General features: G+C 38.4%; 1 protein-coding gene across 1 annotated transcript in view; it reads left to right on the plus strand.

Annotated features, from left to right (window-relative positions):
* The window catches only part of C5H10orf67 (chromosome 5 C10orf67 homolog), a 44,365-nt gene that overhangs the window by 20,382 nt on the left and 2,426 nt on the right, over nt 1–21,557 (plus strand). Inside the window, exons 9-15 of the mRNA XM_053467141.1 lie at nt 1,101–1,166; nt 8,176–8,358; nt 9,498–9,583; nt 9,659–9,724; nt 12,401–12,488; nt 13,909–13,980; nt 14,303–14,399. Of these exons, the coding sequence (XP_053323116.1) occupies nt 1,101–1,166; nt 8,176–8,358; nt 9,498–9,583; nt 9,659–9,724; nt 12,401–12,488; nt 13,909–13,980; nt 14,303–14,399 (658 nt within the window). The remainder of the gene's footprint in view (nt 1–1,100; nt 1,167–8,175; nt 8,359–9,497; nt 9,584–9,658; nt 9,725–12,400; nt 12,489–13,908; nt 13,981–14,302; nt 14,400–21,557) is intronic.

The following is a 21,557-nucleotide window of genomic DNA, read 5'->3' on the forward strand; positions in this document are numbered from 1 at the left end:
TGCTCATCAAACGCCTCTGATTAATCAGCTGTAGTTTTAGTAGTGTGCTAGTCTGGAGCATTCAGGTCTGTGCCAAGGAGCAAAGCAAAGGGGCGTGCTTTCTTTTTCACATGCCTATATACATATATATATATATATATATACATGTGTGTGTGTTCTGATCCCCCTTTTAATACACCAAATTTGCATAGATCCCAAATGTCAGCATGTGTTGTGAAATCCCAGGTATAAATATGAAAAAAACACAATTTCCCACTTAAACCACTTGCACATAGGTTGCACACTAATACTAATATTTAAAGGAATAGTTTACAAATGATGAGATACATAATTGTATTTAACTATGAGCATGGGGTGTCTGTATTATTGCTATGACCTGCAGAGTCTTTCTATGATACTCTACAGGCAGGTAACGTTCTTTCACTTTTCTCATGCTGGAATTCTAGCACGACAAGAAGTCTTCCAGGCTGATGTACTCTGCGTGGCTGGAGTCATTACTGAGCTTAGCTACAAGGAGAAAAGAACTTGGTACACATGAAGATGTTAGACAAAAATGTAATACTAAACATATACGAAACCATGCCCAATGCTAGCTGAGTGCTGGTGGTAGGCTCGTCCAGATAAGGCCTATTTTCCTTATCTGTTTGAGCTTGTTTTATGAGCTCCTCCTGTTCTTAATCTGGTACAGAAGTTTACCAGGTCATTGGGACTCTGATCGTTGTTGGCTGCTACCACTCTGAAGCCTATCGTTGGTTTTCAGAAACGTAGTTCCTTTAGGTTGTATCTCCTAGTATTATGAAGGATCACTGACCTGCTGATACTTGTGGTATCTATAAGACTACATCTGTCTGTCAGTCGCTTTATCCGTGTTCAGATCCATAGCACTGAGGACAAATTGAATCTTCCTTCCGCCACATTTTGCAAGCGACCAGGTCCGTGGTTGGCTCTCTCACTGGGTGTCTAACTTCATGAATGTGCACAACATTTAAAATAAAAATGCCTTTGAGTCTAAAATACTTTGTTTAATTGGTTCTTGGACATGAATCTATAATTTAACAAATGCAATCATGCTAACATTTTCTCTGATCATTTATCTGCAGCTTCAACAACAGAAAGAAGAAATGGAAACCATTATGAAAACAAAGCTTCTTGAAAAAGAGAAAGAGGTATGTGGTTGATAGTTTGCTTCATGAACAAAGTGGCTGTTCGGCAGGAAGGACCTCCATATGTTCCAGTCTCCTAGCCTTTTGGATGCAGATTTTCCTTGCATGTTGTTGACATTGTTGTAACTTAGTGCGTTCTTTAAGTTCTTTCTGTTCATGGGGTTACCGTGTATTAAAAAACACTTGCAGTACTACTTCATGTTTGGTTTGTCTTTACAAGGTTCTTAGACAGAAACTGCATGTTTACATACAACATAATTTAAAGAATAGAATATAGTTCCCATCAGCGGTATCTGATCAGATGTAGCTGTAACACAAAACCTAAGATATGCAACTTACTTACATTTATTTGGTGCAAAGATATTTATGAATAATCCAAAAAAAATAAACAAAATCAGTAATTTCCAGAAATGTGGATAGCGAAGTGTGAACATTCTAAAGTAAAATCTAAAGTATTTATATAAAAAAAAGAATAATTTTGAGTGTCAATACTGTATAGTGAGCAATTGCTCAATTAACATTTTCTTGTCCATTTGTTCTCAAACCGGGCTCTGGTCTTCAGGGCATTTCAAGTTGATTCACAGGATAATGAAAGGAGAGGGTACATGGCCTTAAATGTAATTGGAAGCAGAGTTAACGTTATGTTACAGCAAAAAAATTATATTTGATAAATATTTATTAAATGCATTAATCCAATATCTATCTATAGCAAATGGCTAAGTGCATGAACATGGGATCCAGCACAAAATGTTTGAAAAAAAAAATTTCCATTTGAAATATCATTTATTGACACACTAACACATCATCCTTACTTCTAAACCTCCCCTACTTTGCTTTAGCTCCATGTAATACAAAAGTGGACTTATTCTTGCTAATTATCAGCGGTTAACGTTAGGGGAGGATTTTGCTTCCTGCGCTAGGCTTACGGTTGACAAATGCACCGGTCACTGTAAAACTTTAGAGAGCCGTGCGTCTGATGAATCCTTTCCTTTATAGCGTATCATTAACACCATCGAGAAGATAGCGAGTGACCTGCGAATACTTCATAGGAATATCTCGGAATGAATTACCTTAATTGTTTAGAACTTGTATTTATTTCAGAAGTTGTTTACACTATCATATTAATCACACTTATTTTCAGCAACCATGACACTTGGTGGGAACCAGGCACATGTTGCGATAAGACAAACGCGTAACCGTTCACTAACAAATTGATAGCAATACAACCAGATAAATATGTTACCAGTAAATTAGCATTCGCAATTGCCAAATCATATAACATGCAACCTCATTCCATACCGAAGCCAATGACTTAATGATTAAGCCGCTGCTCTTAATAAGAGACGCTGTATAATGTATTTGGATCCCTTTTTTTTATTTACCGTCTTAATATTTTCATGTATTTCAATATTTCACATTTTAAGCATTACAGAAACTGGATAATATTATCCAACAAACACACTTTAACATTAATGGCCATTTAACTAGCCTTGGGGAACATTGCGTACTTGGATCTGAAACAGGATGAGCCTTCGCAAGATTTCAAATAGTCACTTGGATTGACAATGGTAGTTATTCACTAAGCTGTGAGTTGAAACAAATGTTGAAACATTTTGTCTATCCTGTCCAATTATGCCATCCAAGGGGTCTACCGCAATAAGTTTTCTCTCCAAGAATAGTGTTGATCTCACCTGTTTAGCAAATAAGCCATGATATGCTAAAACCACTTAAATACATGTTTTAATGTAATTAACCTTCAATCCTCTCCTGGCCTGACCCAGGGCAACTCCTTCATTCACCCGCTCCGCAGCCACTGTCCCCACAGCTGAGTTCATATCCCATGTCTCTGCCCGTTAAGAGTCCTCCATACTCATCCATAATGTAAATGGATCTCTACCAGCCCATTGAGCAGCATTGCACTAGGGAGCCTGATCGCCCACTATGCTGATCTGCTCTCGGGTGGCAGAAGGGCCGCCGGCCCCAGGACCTGCTTCTTATAATATACCTCTTGTGCTTATATATCCAAACTCCAAACAGCTCCAATGATTTATCGCCAGGCCTACAATATACCGCATGTATTCCATAAGCATCTCTAGTGGCATCCAAGAGTCTTTAGATGAAGATGATACCGACTTTTGGGTCTTATCTTCAGCTTCCATTTGAAGAAGAGACCCCTGAGAGCCCAAAACATAAATTAATAAACTTACTAACAGGGTAATTTACTTTGTCAATCTGTAAAAATGCCCAATTTGTATTGCAGATATTTTCCATTAATTTTCATTAATTTTATGATTTCAGTCGACATACATGGGAAACAGTGAGGAATAGAATGTGTTTTGTATCTTTACCTTTAATGTCACAAGACGCACGGTTCATCAAAAACTCGCTATGTATGAATATCTTAATTTGTCCTAAAAATAAATAAAATATATATACAGACACCTGATTCCCCACCATAATATATATATTTTATGACTTAGTGAAGTTGTCATAACACTACCACTACTACACAAGGCTTATAATGACCAAACAATATGTTTAATAGGCTATGCAATTAACCTAATACAATTCAATAGTATGGCGCAAGTGGGCTGATCTGCCCCCCATAATTCAGAACAGGCTTTTTTTTTTCTAGTTTTGATGAATTGCTCTTGATAATCTTCAGGTCTTCACACAAGTGGGTACAGACTTAAGATCTTCCCAACCCAGGTGCTGGACTGCTCCCTTATCACTGTCCTGTTTATTGCCCCTTGTTTTGTTTGTGGATCCCCAGACTCGCTGCTTCTCTTTGTTCCCATTTGCAGGCATCCACACTCGGCTTTGAAAACCGCGATGATTGCCCATGTTTAACCTCCTCATCAATACAATTTATTGTTGTTAAATTGATGACAGGATCAAGCCTGCCTTTGCATTAATGAACTACTCATTGGCAACGCATGTCTTCCCAAAGACGACCAGCCTAATGAATATGTTAATAAAGATTATGTGAAATGATGGGAAAAGCACTTCACCAGGCTTCCAGCTCACCACGAGTGCTGGCCGGTGGGGTTCAATGGCCCACGACTGTGTTACGCACCATTTTTATAGCCATCAAATGATAACTAGGCGATGTATGTTACGGCTTGTGTTTTCTTTTCTCATTTGCTTTGATTATTTCTTCTTTTTTGTGGCTTGTGTGTCTCAAACCAGGTGCAAGTTGTTTGCCTTTGGCTGCAGGACATATTTGCCTCGGCATGAATGACGAGTATATAGAGTATATAAGTTACATCCATGCGTGTGTTTGTTGTGTAATGCATAATTATCTTAAAGGTGAAGCTTGCAGGAGGAACAAATTTAAATCAGTACAACCCTGGGCGCGTATATATGTGTGTATATATATGTATATATATATATATATATACATATACATATATATATACATATATATATATATATATATATATATATATACATATACATATATATATACATATATATATACATATATATATATATATATATATATACATATATATATATATATGGATAATATATAAATATATATGGATAATATATATATATATATTTTATATATATATATATATATATATATATATATATTCTGTCTGTATAGTAGCTTATACATACATATATTCATACATACTATATAAAATTAGTAAAATACCAATATCATAAACTTTAAGTAGAACCCACACTCTTGGTACCACCAAAAGAGAAGAATAGTGAAGAAACTGCATGTACATTACAGGCAAATAGACATTTTAAACAAAACAACTCAACTCTGTTTCATGAAGAATGACTTGAAATCTAAATACATTTTTATTTTGCTCAGAAACAAAATACACATAAAGTACCACTTTTCTTCAAAGAAATAGTAAAGACAAAGTACATACGATTTTCTCACTTTCCTACAGAAGTTTAACATTGTTTAGAATTCCAAATATTCTATACCTATAAAATACATTATTCTAGCAACGCAAAATCCATTTTACATTCTTGCAAGTAATATGGCTAGCGTGATGTATAGATCAAATCACATGCATTGTTTTCATTTTGCATTTGAATCCTCTATTTATGTCAATCGCCTTCAATACGCTGGCTTAGTCAATAATCATTACTTATAGAATAATACATGATTTTTGAAGGTTTCATCTATATGGCACATCCGTCCATTAGCCGCCTGTAGCGTGTAAACATTTTCATATACTTAGTGTTGTATGGCCGGATAAACCGGATAAATACATATCATATTGTTGTGTGTATCTTACTCTTCTGTGTATTTATCCAGCACACTTGAAATGAGATTTGTTTTACAGTATGCCTTTCCTGCTTAAAAGATATTGAAAATAAATAGCAATTGTAAAGAGGCTGCTACATTAACCATTAAACGTCCTTGCCCAATGTTAGCATACATTCTGTTCTTTGTTTGCAAGGTGCTACCGGCTGAACCTCCTATAAGCACATTAAAAAGACCTGTACACCTGCGTCGGACTCATAGGCCAGGCAAGGCTTGTATTTTAAGAGCCTATTTGCACAGAGCGCGGGTGCTTTGTTTTCTTTATACATATGAAATATTAAAAGGGTAGATTGTGTATCCTCCGTATGTAACACATTTCCAGCTTAGGGAAATGCGTCACCAAAGTAAGGTTTAAGTGAAAATCCACTTTATGCATTGTGGTTGCAGAATTACAAGTATATAGTTAAACCAACAAGAAAAAAACAAACCGTTTTAATGGATTGGCCCCACCCTTTGTGACATCACCAAGCACCCATATATGCAAATTACCCAAAGCTGAATTCTCATAAATGGTTCTATTGTGATGTTGGAATTCTATATTAATTGCAATACCTGGAAGAAAATCATTTTTGTTGTAAGCTATAATTCTGACATCTTCGCTGACACCAACGATGCAGTGTAGCTCGGAGAATATATAGCATTTTTTTTAAATAAAAAAATCTCTTAAAAATTGTTAAAGGCTCTGTCACAGCTTAATAAATTAATTTATCAACACGTGTTATAGCTTGTGCTTCTTCCATTGCTTCTGAGTTTAAAAGTTTGTCTGATGGAAGCTGACGTCTATGGAAGCTTGTGGCGGGGTCTGCAATATTTAATTTCCCATTCTCTCCCTTTTCCTTACAAATCCTGCCGGAATCAATTATCAATAAACAGTACCTTAATAGAGCAGGGGGAGGAATAATCCTGTAGGTCCTGTGAAATGGAAGCAAAAATGTCTCCCACCATGGTATAAACATTAGGTTTTTCAGGCATACGAATTGCTTTTTTTAACATATAATATAATATATATTATATAATTTATAATAAATATATATATAAAAATATATACTTTAGAAGAAGTGGCAGATCAGAGTTACCATCTCTGTCCAAAAACCCTTACTGTTTAACAAACGTGTTTCCAAAGTAAGGCATTTGCAGATCTTACAGAATAGTTCTATATTTTAAATCTACCATATCCATAGAATTATTTCAAAACTGCATGTTTTATATTGAACAGTTACTTTGTACTAAATTCAAGTAAATTAGTGTGGGTTGGCTAACCTAGTGCATCTCTCAGTGCCGAGGAGAGAACAATTGTATATGTCACCAAAATCATGGCCTCAAAAGAGGTTAAGAGTCTCCTGTTTGCACATGTCAATAAAATGTCCGTGTAGGTGAGAAGCTGCTTTGCAAAGAAAATGGATTGTGTCAGCAAGTCGTGGAACGAGGTGATGGCTTCAACTAAATAAGAGAATGGGTCAGGTCCTGCCACGATAAAGTTGAAAGTTTATCTCGTATGGAGGTTGTTGAGTGTTCTCATTCTTCAAAGGCGTACTCAAAGTCCTCACGTGGTCACGTGTTCATTATGAATAAGAACATGGGGCGTACATAGGATTTTGTAATCTATTGTGTACATAAAATTAGTTTTAATCATGTAGAACCTAAAAGAGAAAATTTATTAAGGTCAAATTTTATATTTCGGTGCAACAAAACAAATTGAACAACAGAGTCAGCCATACTTTAGAGCTGCAACAATCCTTTCCTCAGTAGTGGAAAAAAATGATCTAGCAGCTGGAAAAATAAAACATACCTTTTATTGCATTTCACGTAAAAAGAAAGGCTAGCCTAGTGTGGCCAGAATTTGCAGTGTATGTTGGTATTAATTTTGTTTTTGCATGTGGTACATCAGTAGTGAAGGCTGAGTAGTACCCCATAAGCTACCTGCAGCGGGGTCTTCACTCGGCACCAAGCGTCCCCTGTACTGAGCGCTGGGACATGATGTCATATTTGCTAGGGTTAGAAGACTCTACAGAGGCTATGCTGGCTAGACACAGACCCGCATGGTGTGAGTTGGCTGGTGAAGGCGTGAGCGCTCCCAAATAAAAAAAGGTGCCCCCACTATTGCAACACAGGAGATGCTGCCTCAAGACCCCTCCACACCCCCAAACTGCAACACTGCTATATTGACTCTTATGAGCTCTTTTATTGAAAGCGGTTGAGAGCATTGTTTATAAAGAGGGCATTTAACCTCCGAATAACCTCCATCTTTTACTCTCAATAATCAGGAAACTAGTCAAAAACCCACTTCCTCTGAGAAGCGTACAATCTTTGTACTCCGCACCTACAATTCTATCCGCCGTTCTCATAAGGGGGTGCTACACCAGGTTGGGCCTAGGGCAATGCGAATGGTGACACCACTGGCCCTAGCCTATAAATTGTAATCTTACGAGCAGGACCGCCTCACCTAATGTATCTGTTCGTCTTAGTCTGTCAGCTCTACTTTTGTCAGACCCTCTCTATGTATTGTAAAGAAGCGCTGCATTGGCACTATATAAATTAAAAATAATGACTCTGTTTAGGAAGGTAGGACATCGCCCCACATTTACAAAAACCATGTGGAACAATAGCTAATGGAAACCAATTAGATACTTTTATAAAAATTTTTGTCTCTTCTCTGTTTGACATTCTTATTTGATAATATGTCTGCTGATGTCATGGATCATCTTCTTGTTTAAGCAAGCGCGAATAGAACAAGAACATCAGGCCCGTCTGGAACAAGAACGTCAAGCACGACTCAAGCAAGAAAGCGAAAGTCAAATCTTGGAAGACATTCAGAAGCAGAGGCAGCTCCTACTTCTTGAAACCGAACAACTGAAAAAAATCCAGCAAAAAGTTATGATTCCTACAGGCGGCCAGGAGGTACACAATTCAACAAATGTACTAGCGTTCCCTCGCGCAGTTAATCATTCTGTGATTATTCTCTTAGCTCAGATGCTTTATTGTGTTCTAGACAACATATTGGAGCCACTAAGAAGGTGCAGAACAACTAGAATGCTATTAAAATTCTAGCTGACTGTATCCAGGGCTGGTGCCTACTTTACCTACAGGCGGCGCCGGCCCTGACTGTGACAGTGAAATTAATAGTACATTTCCCAGTTTAAAAAAAAAATCTTACTTTATTTGTTATTTAGTTAAACAATTTTGCTAAACAATGCTCCATTAATGGATGACTCTTGGCCATCGCAGCCCCCAAGGATCTATGTCCATCCCTCCATCTTTGCTAAGTAAAAAGCGATTATATTTTCTGATATCACTAAGTTAATGGTGTTCATCTGCAAGCCAACGCTGCCTCCCACATCAAAATACACGGGCAGCATTTTGATGTCATAATTATGATCATCTCCTTGAGGATTTTCCCATGGTGATTTTTCAGCATACATCCCATTTTTTGCGGGGCAGTCACGATTTTCAGGTATTATCCGCCTCTACCCCTGCGGAAATGCCCTACTTTTGGGTTGATGGGCTGTTCGAGAGATCAGAAGATCTCCCCTGACAGACTCACTGAGCTGTAGAATTGATGGTGGTCTTTCAGAGACCTCCATCAAGAGGCGCATTGAAGCTGTCCGCCAGGTTATGACATCATATCCGGGCATTCTCCCTTAATGCGTTGCAAAGTGGAAAGGTAAGTACAAGGCCCAGCCCTGTCCTCTCCTCTAACCCTGCTTCCAAAGAAGAATAGTAACTTAACAATATGGGAGAATTGACAATGGGGCGGAATAATCATTAAATCCAACGAACAGAAGGCTAAGGCAGCAGCTGCTAATTGTATACACATAAATTGGAATTGTAGTACCGAAATACAGCTGTTTAGGGTACAAAACTGTAAAATGGAATATTTGGGAAAAGTGATTCCTGCTTAAAATGAAATGATTGTTAAACTAGAAATATTTGATTTCGAATTCATATTCTCAATTACAAAAATACTATATATTTTGAAGATTGGAAAGAACTCTGGCACCAATTGCTAATATCTTTTTTTAATATTTTTTTTATTCCAGAGTGGAAGTGAAGAAAAAGAAAAGCTACTCGCTCAAATTAAAAAGCTTTTGCACGTTAAAGAAGAGCATGAGATGACCATACATAGGTACAATTAGCATTTTAATCTTTAATTACGTCAAATATTTATACAAAGCGTGATGGAATGCTTTCTGAATTTTAGGCTTCGGAGGGAGCCGGAGAGAATTAACAAGATGTGGGAGAAGAAATTTGAAATATTAAAGCACAGGTAAGTGATAGATACAAATCTATCTAAATGGGGGTATGTGGTGGGGGTTCTTTTGGTTGGAATCATTGTCTTGAAAACAGTAGCATATCGTAAAGAGGAAATATGATATAGAAGGACACATACAGATACATTCATTTGTGGCAATTCAAATGTAAATATGCAGAAGAAAATGAAAGGACGGGTATCATTCACAGTAGGAAAACATGTAAAAGCCATGGTGGCGTGTAGGATACATGTAACCAACTAGTGCAGAGCCATCGGCTTCTCGGTTCTCTCTGAGCTGGGATGGTACAGAGAATGGTCAGAGAGTGATTAAGGTACGATCGTTTTATGTTTGGGAAAAATATTCCTTCCTCGATTACTGTGAGGTGGAATACAATCTGTATTCCTGCTGGGCATGTGGGATTCTACCCATCTCCTGCCGCTAGAAGCCATCTTTTAGCTGCTGGGAAAAGTCATGGAAATTAAAGATGTCCACCTTGATACCCGTAATATTCCAGCTTGAATGGAGAAATTATGTGAGTCTTTTATAACTGGTCTGTTAATTATGTTTATCGAACCCTATTTAGAGATCATCATGGGTTCCCAAAGCACGCCATGTTCTTGGTCCCCTTAAAACCACTTCAAAAAGTCTCTCTACTCCTTTCACTTCATCACAGCATGACCCTCTTCTCCCAGTCTCAGTCCTCGCTCCCTTCCCTCCATCCACATAAGTGTTACATAATGGGGAGCTGCCGTGTACCCCTTTGGAGTGCTGTGGTGCTGCCTGAAAGATGTAACTGATGTGTACTAGATATTCTCCACCTTTGGGAAAAAAAAACCTTATAAAAACTGTGAGTTTTCCCTTATGTCTGATACGAGGCAACTTTGTTTACCGCTGAGATTAGTTGCTTCCAATGGCTTTATCCTCCTTGGGAACATATTTGACTCTTTCTGAGATGATGTCTTTTGCCTTATTACTTAGTATTGGGTGTTCCATGAGACAATGTATGCAAAATTCTATTTACACACAAATTCATTTGAAATACTTTTCATAGCTTTGCTGCATATGTTTACTGTGATCAGGTTTTCTAGATGGGCATAAATGAGGGACAATTGATCCCGTCTATTGAGACTCTGGTAGATGTGCAGCCCTTGAGAAAAATTGTATAAATACATATTTTTCATCATGAAATCATGTAGATATTGCCGTTCGGTGTATACTTTTTATACTGATGTTAGAGGAAATCATGAGATTTTTACAAAAGAAAGTAAAAAGGAAAACAAAAAGCGGAGGGGGGCTGTTAGATTAGTTTGGAAATGATTGACTAATTGTATTGCTCTAGCTGGCCTGATGCTGCGGCTACTTGACTACAATTGCAGCCTTGTGATATGGCATCTGCAAGCAGCAAAGAGCACAGATAAGTAAAGACAGCGTTATGATTTGTGGCCCATGTTTGATAAGCCAAAGGGTACCTCTTGTCCTTTATCTAGCGCTCATTTAATATAGGCCTGTGTGGGCTTGGAGTCCTGTTTTCCCTTTTGCTATCTTGTTCCACATTAACCATTCTCTTTTATCATTTAATGTTTAGCTGCTTCTCCTTCACATATCCAGCTTCTGAAATAAATGTATTGTTCCTAACTGTGTTTAAACATTACTTACTTTCCGTTCTCCCATTTAGGGCGGGTAACCCCTGATGGCCTAAATGTGCTTACGAAGGAACTGTTGCATTATTTTAAACAGTTTGGGGTTGGTCTCATATAATTTAATGCATATTGAAAATGCTGTTCTGAATACGTTGCCTCTTTTTACACAGTTGGAATTATTTACAACAGAAATTATAGTCTGCGTTCCATCGAATGCCAAAATTTTTCCCTAACATTAAGCTGGTGATAGGTTGTTGTCATAGAAGGAGCTTCTTGAGTTGATATTTTATTCTTGTGTGATTAAACCATCACAGCAAAGAATTAAAATTCTATAAACTCCTAATGGGGCGTTTGGCTGGACTTAGTCCCACAGGCTGAATAGTGCCAGCATTTCATTCCCATGCCTCCAAACCCAGATCTAGTGTGGTTTTTTTTGTTTGTTTTTTTACATTTTGGATCCATCTTTTATTATCTTAACAAAATGTTGGTGGAGACACGTTTGGGCCGGTAGGGAAGGACGGGGCTCACTGGACCAAAAGTGTCATTCACTCACAGGTTCTAAGCTCATTCATCGCTGCATATCACTGATCCTTAAAGCATTCTTATAACTTAACCCACTTTAACCTCACGGCAAACCCTGCCTTGTAGATGATTTCTAAAGGTACTTGGAGTAGTAACATTCAGATAAATCAAGCTCTTTTAGTGCCTACCCTATTGAGACGTAAGATTCTAATGTTAATTAAGAAGCACAATACAGCCAACTCCGTATGGCCCCAAGGGTTTTTGGTGCACAAGTGGGCCTTTTGGATCTTGCACTGATGACACCTGCTGCTAATAACTGATTTATTTCTGCCTATTTATTGGTAAACCTGTTCAAAGTGTGTTTTTATCGAGTCACTGACCAATTATTGTTTGATTATCAACCGCGCTCCACTCATACAATGACATTTTCGGAGACTCAATTTATATCCAAGGGTGCATATAATGATGGTTGGAGCACTTTTAAAGATATTATATTATTTTTATTCTTTCTATTTGTTCTTCTTTTAGTTATCATGCTATCAAAGATGAAATGTTCCTTAGACAATCTCTTCACCGCCAAGCTATGAATCTTCACAGGGTATCCGTCAGTTACATGGTATGGATTATATATGCTGCCCAATGTGTTTGAAGTGAGAATACACCCATTATGTGGGCCATAGTGATCACTGGCATCCAACACTGTCTCTGGGGTCTGTTCATTATAGAGAGAGTAATCAGGTGGGTTTGCGGGAGAGCTGTGCTTTTACTTCACTATGCATTATGAGTGGCAAATCTTGGCAAATTCCTCATGCAATGTACAGGGCTGCCTTTAATATTGATTGAACCCTGGGCATGCATTTGCATATAATGCATAGAGAAGTCAGTGAAGAGGCTTTTAAGAAATCTCAGCGATTAAAGTATGCAGTGTCCAACATTTGCAAGGATTGGTCCTTTATCACTTTTTATGTACGAGGACTGCTGCCCTAGGGCTGACCCAGAACATCACCCCTAGCTGCCCCCCCACAACCTACCTTACCAGGTCATCTTCCTGATGCTGTGCACCCTCTCTGCCAAGATGGATGTGCCAGCATGCAACTTGATATTGCAGACCCTGTCTCTTAAGGCCGTGTAGAGTGATGGAAAAGATTCTAGAGGCAGAGGGCAGGGGGGCAGAGATCCCTACAATGAGCTGCAGCCCATCAAGGAACCCAATCGCCTTATACGCCTAAACCAGACTATGTTGCTATCCTTTATAAATGATGGTCAAGTTAGTGAATTTAAGTTTTCAAGCCCCTGTCAAACGCACGCTTCAATAAATCCATGTGAGACCTACAAATGCACCAGGTTTTCAGTATCATACACAAGGTTGCAAGGACACTTTACTGTACTCTGTGGGTACTTTAATACGTATTCTTTAAAAACTAAAAAAAATGTTACAGAGCTTAACCTGAAGGAAATGCTGCAGCCCTGTCGCTGCCCTCCTCCTCTGTGGTCCAATTCTTGCCACTGATTGGATACTGGAAGCAGCCAATCAGTTGCAGGAAAGTACTCTCATTGAAAGTCGTTATAATGATTCCCATTTGCTTAATGGGCGGTGTACCTGCGGAAACGTTCCATTTGTTTTAGAAAATATAACCAGATTATTCTACCAAGCGTCACCATCGGTCAGCTGCAAATGTTGGACTGCGTTGCTTTCAGAAAATGTCTAAATGCAGGAAGTCTGACTCATTTCATTGTATGAGTCTTAATCATAGGTACCTGTGAAACATATGAGTTGGCTTCCCACCGTTAACGGTTTTCTGAATACTCTGGGATTATGTTTTGGGGTGCCAAGTACTTATACCTTACAGTTTCTTCACTGTATGGTACGGAGGTCAGATATATTGAGCACCATTATTATACTGCAAAGCCACATATATGCACAGGAGATTCTAGTATTTGATGTTGTTAATGATGATCCATGGGAATCTTAGTAATGACAAAGGTAATGAACCACTTTGCAATAATAATAGTTACTGTGCTTTTTCTATTCACAGATGGATGGCATAGGAACAGCCCCTGCAAGCCACCCAGCAAAAAATAACTTTTATCTGCCGACTTTACCTTTGGTGTGTAAATATACTGCTCACCTGTTTATATGAAGTATGTGTATTGCTTGACACAATAAGGTTAAATGTAATTAGAGTTCCCACATCATTTAATATATCTAGGGCATGTATATATATTTCTGAAGGTGCGGACTAGTTCTGTCCTGCAGTTTCAGTGAAGTATACACTCAGATGGAAATCAGTTATTTAGTTATACATCACACATACTCCTGGGTAACACTTTTAATGTGCTGGTCAGCATCATGTAAATTGTATGTGTCCTGGGTAAATGTCAAACCAAATGTAACAAGATTTTACATCATAAGACTGTCAATCTTTACAGCCCCAGATTAGGACCAAGTCCCCCACCACAATCCAGCCAACTGAATTTGGGGCAGGATACACAGAGATAGAAGAGCAGGACGCATTCTCTGAAGATGGTAAGTTCTACCAGAAAAATACAGACAGATGTCTTCATATAACGTCACATTGAAGCTGTGGCCTGTGCAGTTACTTTTTCGCTAAGGACGGGAGAATGTGTTTATTCTTAATCAAGGGGCGAGACTAGCTAAATATATATTAATGCGACGGTCTAAAAGCGCGCATGGAAAAAAAATACAAAAAGTAAAACACACCCTAACAAGCATATAAATGCACATTTTGGTATGCTGGAGAGAATGGGGAAATATATTCCTACCCCAGCCTCTCCTTCTTTACTTACAACTGCAAGCCCGCACTATTTTTATTATAATAGTGCTTATGAATCTGTGTGGATTTTGTTTTCAGGGCTGTGTGTATAATATATATATAGATATAGATATATAGATATAGATATATATATAATCTGTTGTGTTGATAACACATATTGTATTACTAATTGTGATAACACTATAGGCAGCATTTAGCCCAGATCCCATGTGCGTTCTGTCTGTTGTGTATTGATTTAGTCTATTTAATACTATAAATGAAAGATTATGTTTTAAGAATTGTCTTTCTCCACTATTCAATATTTAATTAAGTGACATAATTGTCTTCACCCCCATGCTTAACCCTTACTGTGCCGGATGTCTGAGTAATGTCTCCGAGCCCAATGCTTTTCTCTCCCAGGGAAAGGGTTAATGGCGACACAGCAGAGGACAAATCAGCCCAATGTTAATTATTATTTCTGTTCCGCTTCACTAAGCGATTTGCTGCGTACAATAACAGTGTGTATTACAGATGACTGGAATTTTATGATAATAATACTACTGAGTGCTCAAGAGATTATGCAAATCCGGATACCGTCTTTTGTATTTCAGTAATCTGCAGTGTTTGGAGGCGAAATGCTGTAGCTACAGTATGCCGATGTGACAGTTTTATGCGGTATCACCACAATGAGATACATACAAATCACAATATACTTAGGCGGACCACTGAGGTCCCAAAAGCCTATGTGACTCCACATCTCTCTCTATGCCGGGCCAATAAAAGCTTTCACCTTGTGCTAAAGACTCCAGAATGGCATTAACGTTATACTGATGGGCTTCTGTACATTAGATCCTGAGAATGTTAGTTAGCGTCTGATATTCCATTTGAAGATTGTAAAAGCACTGCATTCTAATATTCGATTCCTCACTTCTCCAAGAGCCAAACCTTTCAAACTATATGCAGTTCGAACAGTTTATTTCTCAGGTTAATTCACAGGTTGCTTGCTGTGGACATAAGACCATTAATTAGTTATTCGTTTTAGTTGACTCTCTATATGCATTCCTATGATAATGTATTTTATCCAGTTCTGGTGTTCGGCAGGGTCACCCTAGTTGAAGGATTGTTCCCGTGTGTTCCTTGGCATGCATCAGACCTTAAACCTTTCAACATGGACTTTGGTAGCCCATAATGTGTCACTGCTTACCCTTTGTTTGTAGATGTTAGTTGTACCACAGAGTCTACTAAGTAGTCGGGCGATGTCATTACACTCACTGTTACTACTTAAAAACATAATTTTCACCCATGATGCTAATAAAAGTGCCCCGACTGTGGATCCCGTTATCAGGGGTAGGCACCAACATTGCTCATGGTGGACATTTATTGGGGTCTGTGGTGGATAATTTAATGATGTCTATGGACCTTCACAACCCTTTCCACAGACACTGGTGTCCTTGTACGGACACTTTGCCTATCCCTGCCGGTTACTCTTTTAGGTTTTCTTTCCTGTATATAAGGAGCTCTGATTCTAAGCCAGGCCAACAGCAACCAAAAGGAGACTTCAAGTTGCAGCCACATTAGAAATGGATCCCTTATATTTCTATACTAAAGTGGTGGGAAAGAGTCTTGTGTTAATTGCATAGACTTACTGTGGATGGCATTTAACATATTTTGGTTGGGTTCTATGTATTGGGTTCTGTTGATCATCGGGATTATTATTTAGCAGAATATGTTTTTGTCCATATCGGCAGCCTTGGCAATTCCTTAATAGACATCTGTAGAAATTGCCTAACGTGCCGTAGATCGTTTTCTCAACATCCTAGATTTGTTTTTCAATTTAGCACAGCAGAGCTGTATTTAATGGTTGGTCACTAAGCGATATGAATGCTACATCAAGTCTAGTATTAAGTACAACTGGTTTATATAGCAGTTTATGCCATACCAGGTATGATAAGCCAAATTACCTTTTGGAGAAAAAGAATGTCTTAAGTGCATTGACTCAACTGGATCTTTGTTTAACTTACTTCACTTGCATCTATGTACTCAAGCAGAACTTTCTCACAGTCCTGTAATTTGGCTCTGTTGACTTTCTACTCATTAGGAATCTCCTTAATGAGCTGAAAAGACACGAATCCTAAAGATAAAAAAACTTAAGGTAACAGTGCTTCTTTACCTGCTTGTCAGCAAGAGAAAGCTCAAACATGAATATCTGATGCACAGAAGTCGCACGTATAATCCCAGCAGATTACATTGTTTTTTCTTTCTTTCTTGGCCTGATAATGGAGGAGTTAGCCATGCCGCCCCACTACTCAACTAACCCTTTCAGTGCCACATTGCTCTGTACATTTCTGGCATGTAGCAGATTAAAATATTTATTCCTTATTCCTATATGTTTAAGGGATTTATCATTCTATACATCAAGTCAACAGCGGTGTCATAATATGCAGACTATTTTGGAAATTGAAACATAGAAATATATTTGCAGATAAGAACCATTCGGTCCATCCAGTCTGACTATTTTTCCTAATGTAAAGAGTCAGACCTTAACCAGTCCTTGGTCTTGAGAATCGGGATAGCTTTATGCCTATCCCATGTATGTTTAAATTCCCTTACTGTATTAGCCTCTACCACGTCTAATGGGAGGCTGTTCTATGTATCCTGTGTTGATGTTAATTCACCTTCTCTGTAAAGTAAAACTTCCTTACATTCCATCTAATAATTAAGACATATGCCAGTTCATTTTTTACTATCTTTGAATTTGTCTGATTTTGATATTAATTAAAGCAATTAGGGCTGCTGATCCTAGAAGCCATGGTATGAAAATATATCCCGTCTTTTATGCCAGTGAATAAAATATCATCTTCAAAGCACGGTCGTTATTGAGAGGGCTATTAGTGTGTAGAAAAAGTCTTTGCCCTTCATAATCTATGCTGACCAGGGGCAGGCTGGCTCATGGGGTAACAATGGGTATTTCTATTTGTAGTGGAAACAGAATATGATAATGATCGGTGATTCCTTAATGAGTTTTACTGTCAACGAAAACAGCAGCACGTTCTGTCCTAAGCCAACTAGGCCTATGCCAAAGAAGGGATATCCAAACTCCAAGGCTGTTGCCTCCATGCTGATTACGTTGGCAAATCTCTGTTTTGGGCTTTCCAGCATCCTGCTACTCAATGGGCCTGTAGAGAAGATCAGAGATCTACATTGTGACCACAACACTATAGATGTCTGTGCCTAGCTGGTATAGCATCCATAGGATGTCTTCCTTCACATGTCCTTCTGAACGGATATGGCATCATGTCCTGTGTTTGTCAGAGAAAACCACAGCTTACAAAAGAGTCCTTCCTCAAAGTGCTGGGGACCCCCCAAAAATGCACCAACTGGGAATGCTCTTTGTTGAGAAATATATTTAAATATGTTTTTTCATCAATTTAGACTAATATCAAAACCCAATTCCAACAATCCGTCTGATTTGAGTAGAAATGACCAGCTAATTAACAATCCTTAGCAAAACCACCATTCTAAGTGCCATCAATTCTTCTACTAGTTTAGTTTCATGAGACTGCTTGGTTTAGTATATGAACTCTAATTACTTATTTCTACCTGTGAAATTATTTTAACCAAACTTCCTGACAGTATTTATTACTTCTATCGTATGAGTAATTATGGTAAACACAAAATTGGTTTGTTTTTAAAAATATTCCCTGATATGCTTTCCTGAATGAGAGAACTGAATTGGACCATCAATATGTAAGCCATTCATACATTTTGTAGCTAATTCACCCTGAGATGAATGGATTCCCTTCTCTAGTGTTGTGAAGAGTTGTTGCATATTTAAGCTATCCAGGTTTTTGTGGACATTAGGCTGATAGAGAGGCAGCAGATATCAGAGGTATAATGATAATCTAAGAGTGAACAAGAACAAAAGATAGTATGTCATGGTGAGTAGGGAATCAGGCTACCATGAGTTTAAAGAGTGGCGTCGTCAAGTGTTGAGTCAACATTCTCGGTGCATAACTGCACTACTGAGTGGAAGAAGATTATATGGGGGGGGGGCAAAAATGTGCCCCATAGTAATGCACGTGATGGTGTTCAGTTCTTACTGGCTGAAATATACTATTGAATATGTGTCTGATTCAGAAAGACAGGAAAGGAGGCAAATATGTTCTTCGGGGGAATGCTGCTGAGGTTTTTGGTAAATTATAATGGTTTAAACTACCATTAAATATTACAGTCTTGAGAAATGACCTTGAGCTACATATTGAGTGCTGCCCTAGACCCAGGGCTCTGTTTCAACCTCCTCAATGTATTCATTCACCTAACACCTACATTTTGGCGTTGGCAGTGGTCCACAGTCATGGTACAGATATGAAGTGTCACTAGAATTCTTTATTTTGGATTTATATGAGGGAAGTGACATGGGGTCTATGCAATGCAACTTCCATAGTAACCTTACTTGGTGAAACCCATCCTAAAGTGATGGAGCGCCAGCAAATGTGGTCACATATTGGCACTCAGCAGAAAAGATGGCGTATGCGGAGGTAAGTGCTGGGGGCATCACTGGCCAAATACACCACTGCTTATACTGCCACAAGACAGGGACGGACTGGGGATTCAAACCAGCCCTGTGGTCTGATAAAGGAAGCACATAAAGCCACCTGCTGATTACGTGCAACCACACGCTACGCTCGTACATTTATGTAGCGTGCAGCCGTGTGAATCTAACTGGCGGCTGCACACTGTGGGATGGGATCTGCCCCACGTGTGGCAATAAAGATATCTGGCAGGTTGGGCATTTGCCCGGTTTACCCAATAGCCAGTCCAGGCTTGACACTATTATCCCACCAAGTCTATGGAATATCAACGCAAATCTACCTGTTTTCAATCTCAGGTTCTTTGAAATGTTGCAGCCCCTCACCTATAAACCAAATGTCACCAAAACCATTGTAGTGTCTGCAACATAAGATTCACAAGCTAATAGCTAATGTAAAAAAATCCGTTTTCTGGAGGTAATTTTTCCCATATATTGGATAAAATAAAATGATGCTTTGTGGTTTACAGTTTATAATTATTGTTATTTATTGTTTTATATAGCGCCATCATATGCCGTAGCGCTGGGTATTTGTGCCTCTAGAATTATACTCTAATGCAAATGGTTTTTAACAAGCAGACTCTTGAGCTCTGCTGACGATCAATGTTATTAAACTTTCTTCTAGACATCACCAGGTCGAACTAAAGTCTCTGTCCGGCTCCCGGATAACTAGATGTCCAGGCAAAGAATTAGTACTAACAGTAATTTCATGTTCTGCTCCCACCAGTCCCTTTCATAAAATCCATGTTATCCTGGAAATGTGTTATATATCACAGCTTGTAAAGGGGATTTTATAGGATTACACTATTCAGAATTAATTTGATTTTGTGTCACACTGCAGTGATTTCTATAGGGAACGCTCTGAAAAATCAGATTAAGCCGTGCGTTTCTATGCCTTGAATATTTGAGAGTGACAGCTTCATAGACGTGTGGCATGGGAATCCTGTTATTGCATATCATTCCACCCGGGTACGTTGTATTATTATAATCTCCACCGAGAAATACGTTAAGGATGAATACTTTTTTTGTTTAACCCTTTCAGTGGATCAGCAGCGAGGAACATGTCGCTTTGGTACAAGGGTTACAACATGTGATAACTTAATCAGGCTACTCTGACATAACCTGACGTCAGACTACTGAATTCATTCGCTTTATAAACAGGGAACGCATTCAGTTAAAGCTCTTTTGTTTTCAGTATTAAAATACACAAGCTTAGTTTTGTCGACATGTACCTTTAAGGTTTTTGTCCACCCCTTCTCTGTCCCCCATTCATGCAAAAGCAGACACCGTCAATAATACATTGTAGTCCCATGTAATGATACTAGTGACTCTTTAAATGGGGGTTTTCATTCACACTTTTCCATTAAAGTTATAAAAAAAAAAGCCTTTTGGTCCTGGCCATACAAGCATAAGAAATTGTGTATGTTTGTGATAGTGAATGCATTGCGCCCATATGCTGCACCGCATAGCTACATGAATGAGACATTTAACAAATCAGTCCCACCACATTAAACAGAAAAACAATCTTTATTCATGGTAACTTATCAGTTTCAATTAATCAACCCTAACAATGGAAATTCTGATGTGCTTAAGCAACTTGAAAGCAATAGGTCATCTCCAGGGCAGCCTTGTTGTGTCTTTGTGCCTTTGGCTTCAAACAAAGACCCATCAAACTGATATAATGAGCACAATTTTTTGATTTGTCTTTTTTTTTTTTTGCCTATATTTTTCATAATCTTACACGGAATCCTCATATTAATCTTCTGGCGTTTTAGTTCGCCGTGTTTGCTTATAGTCCAGATGTTCCACCCAGATGACCTGGTTTAAGTGTCTAGAATGTGAGAAGAAACGAGGAGAAGGGGGGGGATATTTCCATCAGATGACCATTCTTTCCGTCCCTGTGCTGCTATGTGAATAGCATTGTGTAGGCCATTCCAGTGGTATTGAAAAGGGGTAACCATTGGGTTGATTTGGTTACACGGTTTAGCAAAAAGCTCCCTCCCACTGCCTTAGGGTCTGCGAAAGGTCTGTGACCTGTTTAGAAGTGCCAAGCGAAATGTCATGTCGCCCCTCCCAAAAGGGAGTATCTGCATTCATTTGACCAGTATAAAAAATAATTGGGGATGGTAAGATCAGTGCTTTTGAATTGCAATTTATAGTAGTTTACAAAAATTCACATTGTCAGAAAAGAAAACATGGAAGTGCTTCTTTCTAAATTGCATTACCTGTGAAATGTCATTAGTCTTCGGAGAATATTTGTTTATGTTTAAGAAGGAGTTACATCTACAATTATGTATCTATATGACATCATTTTTTTTTACAT

Source organism: Spea bombifrons, chromosome 5, assembly GCF_027358695.1.
Source record: "Spea bombifrons isolate aSpeBom1 chromosome 5, aSpeBom1.2.pri, whole genome shotgun sequence".
Lineage (NCBI taxonomy): Eukaryota > Metazoa > Chordata > Amphibia > Anura > Pelobatidae > Spea > Spea bombifrons.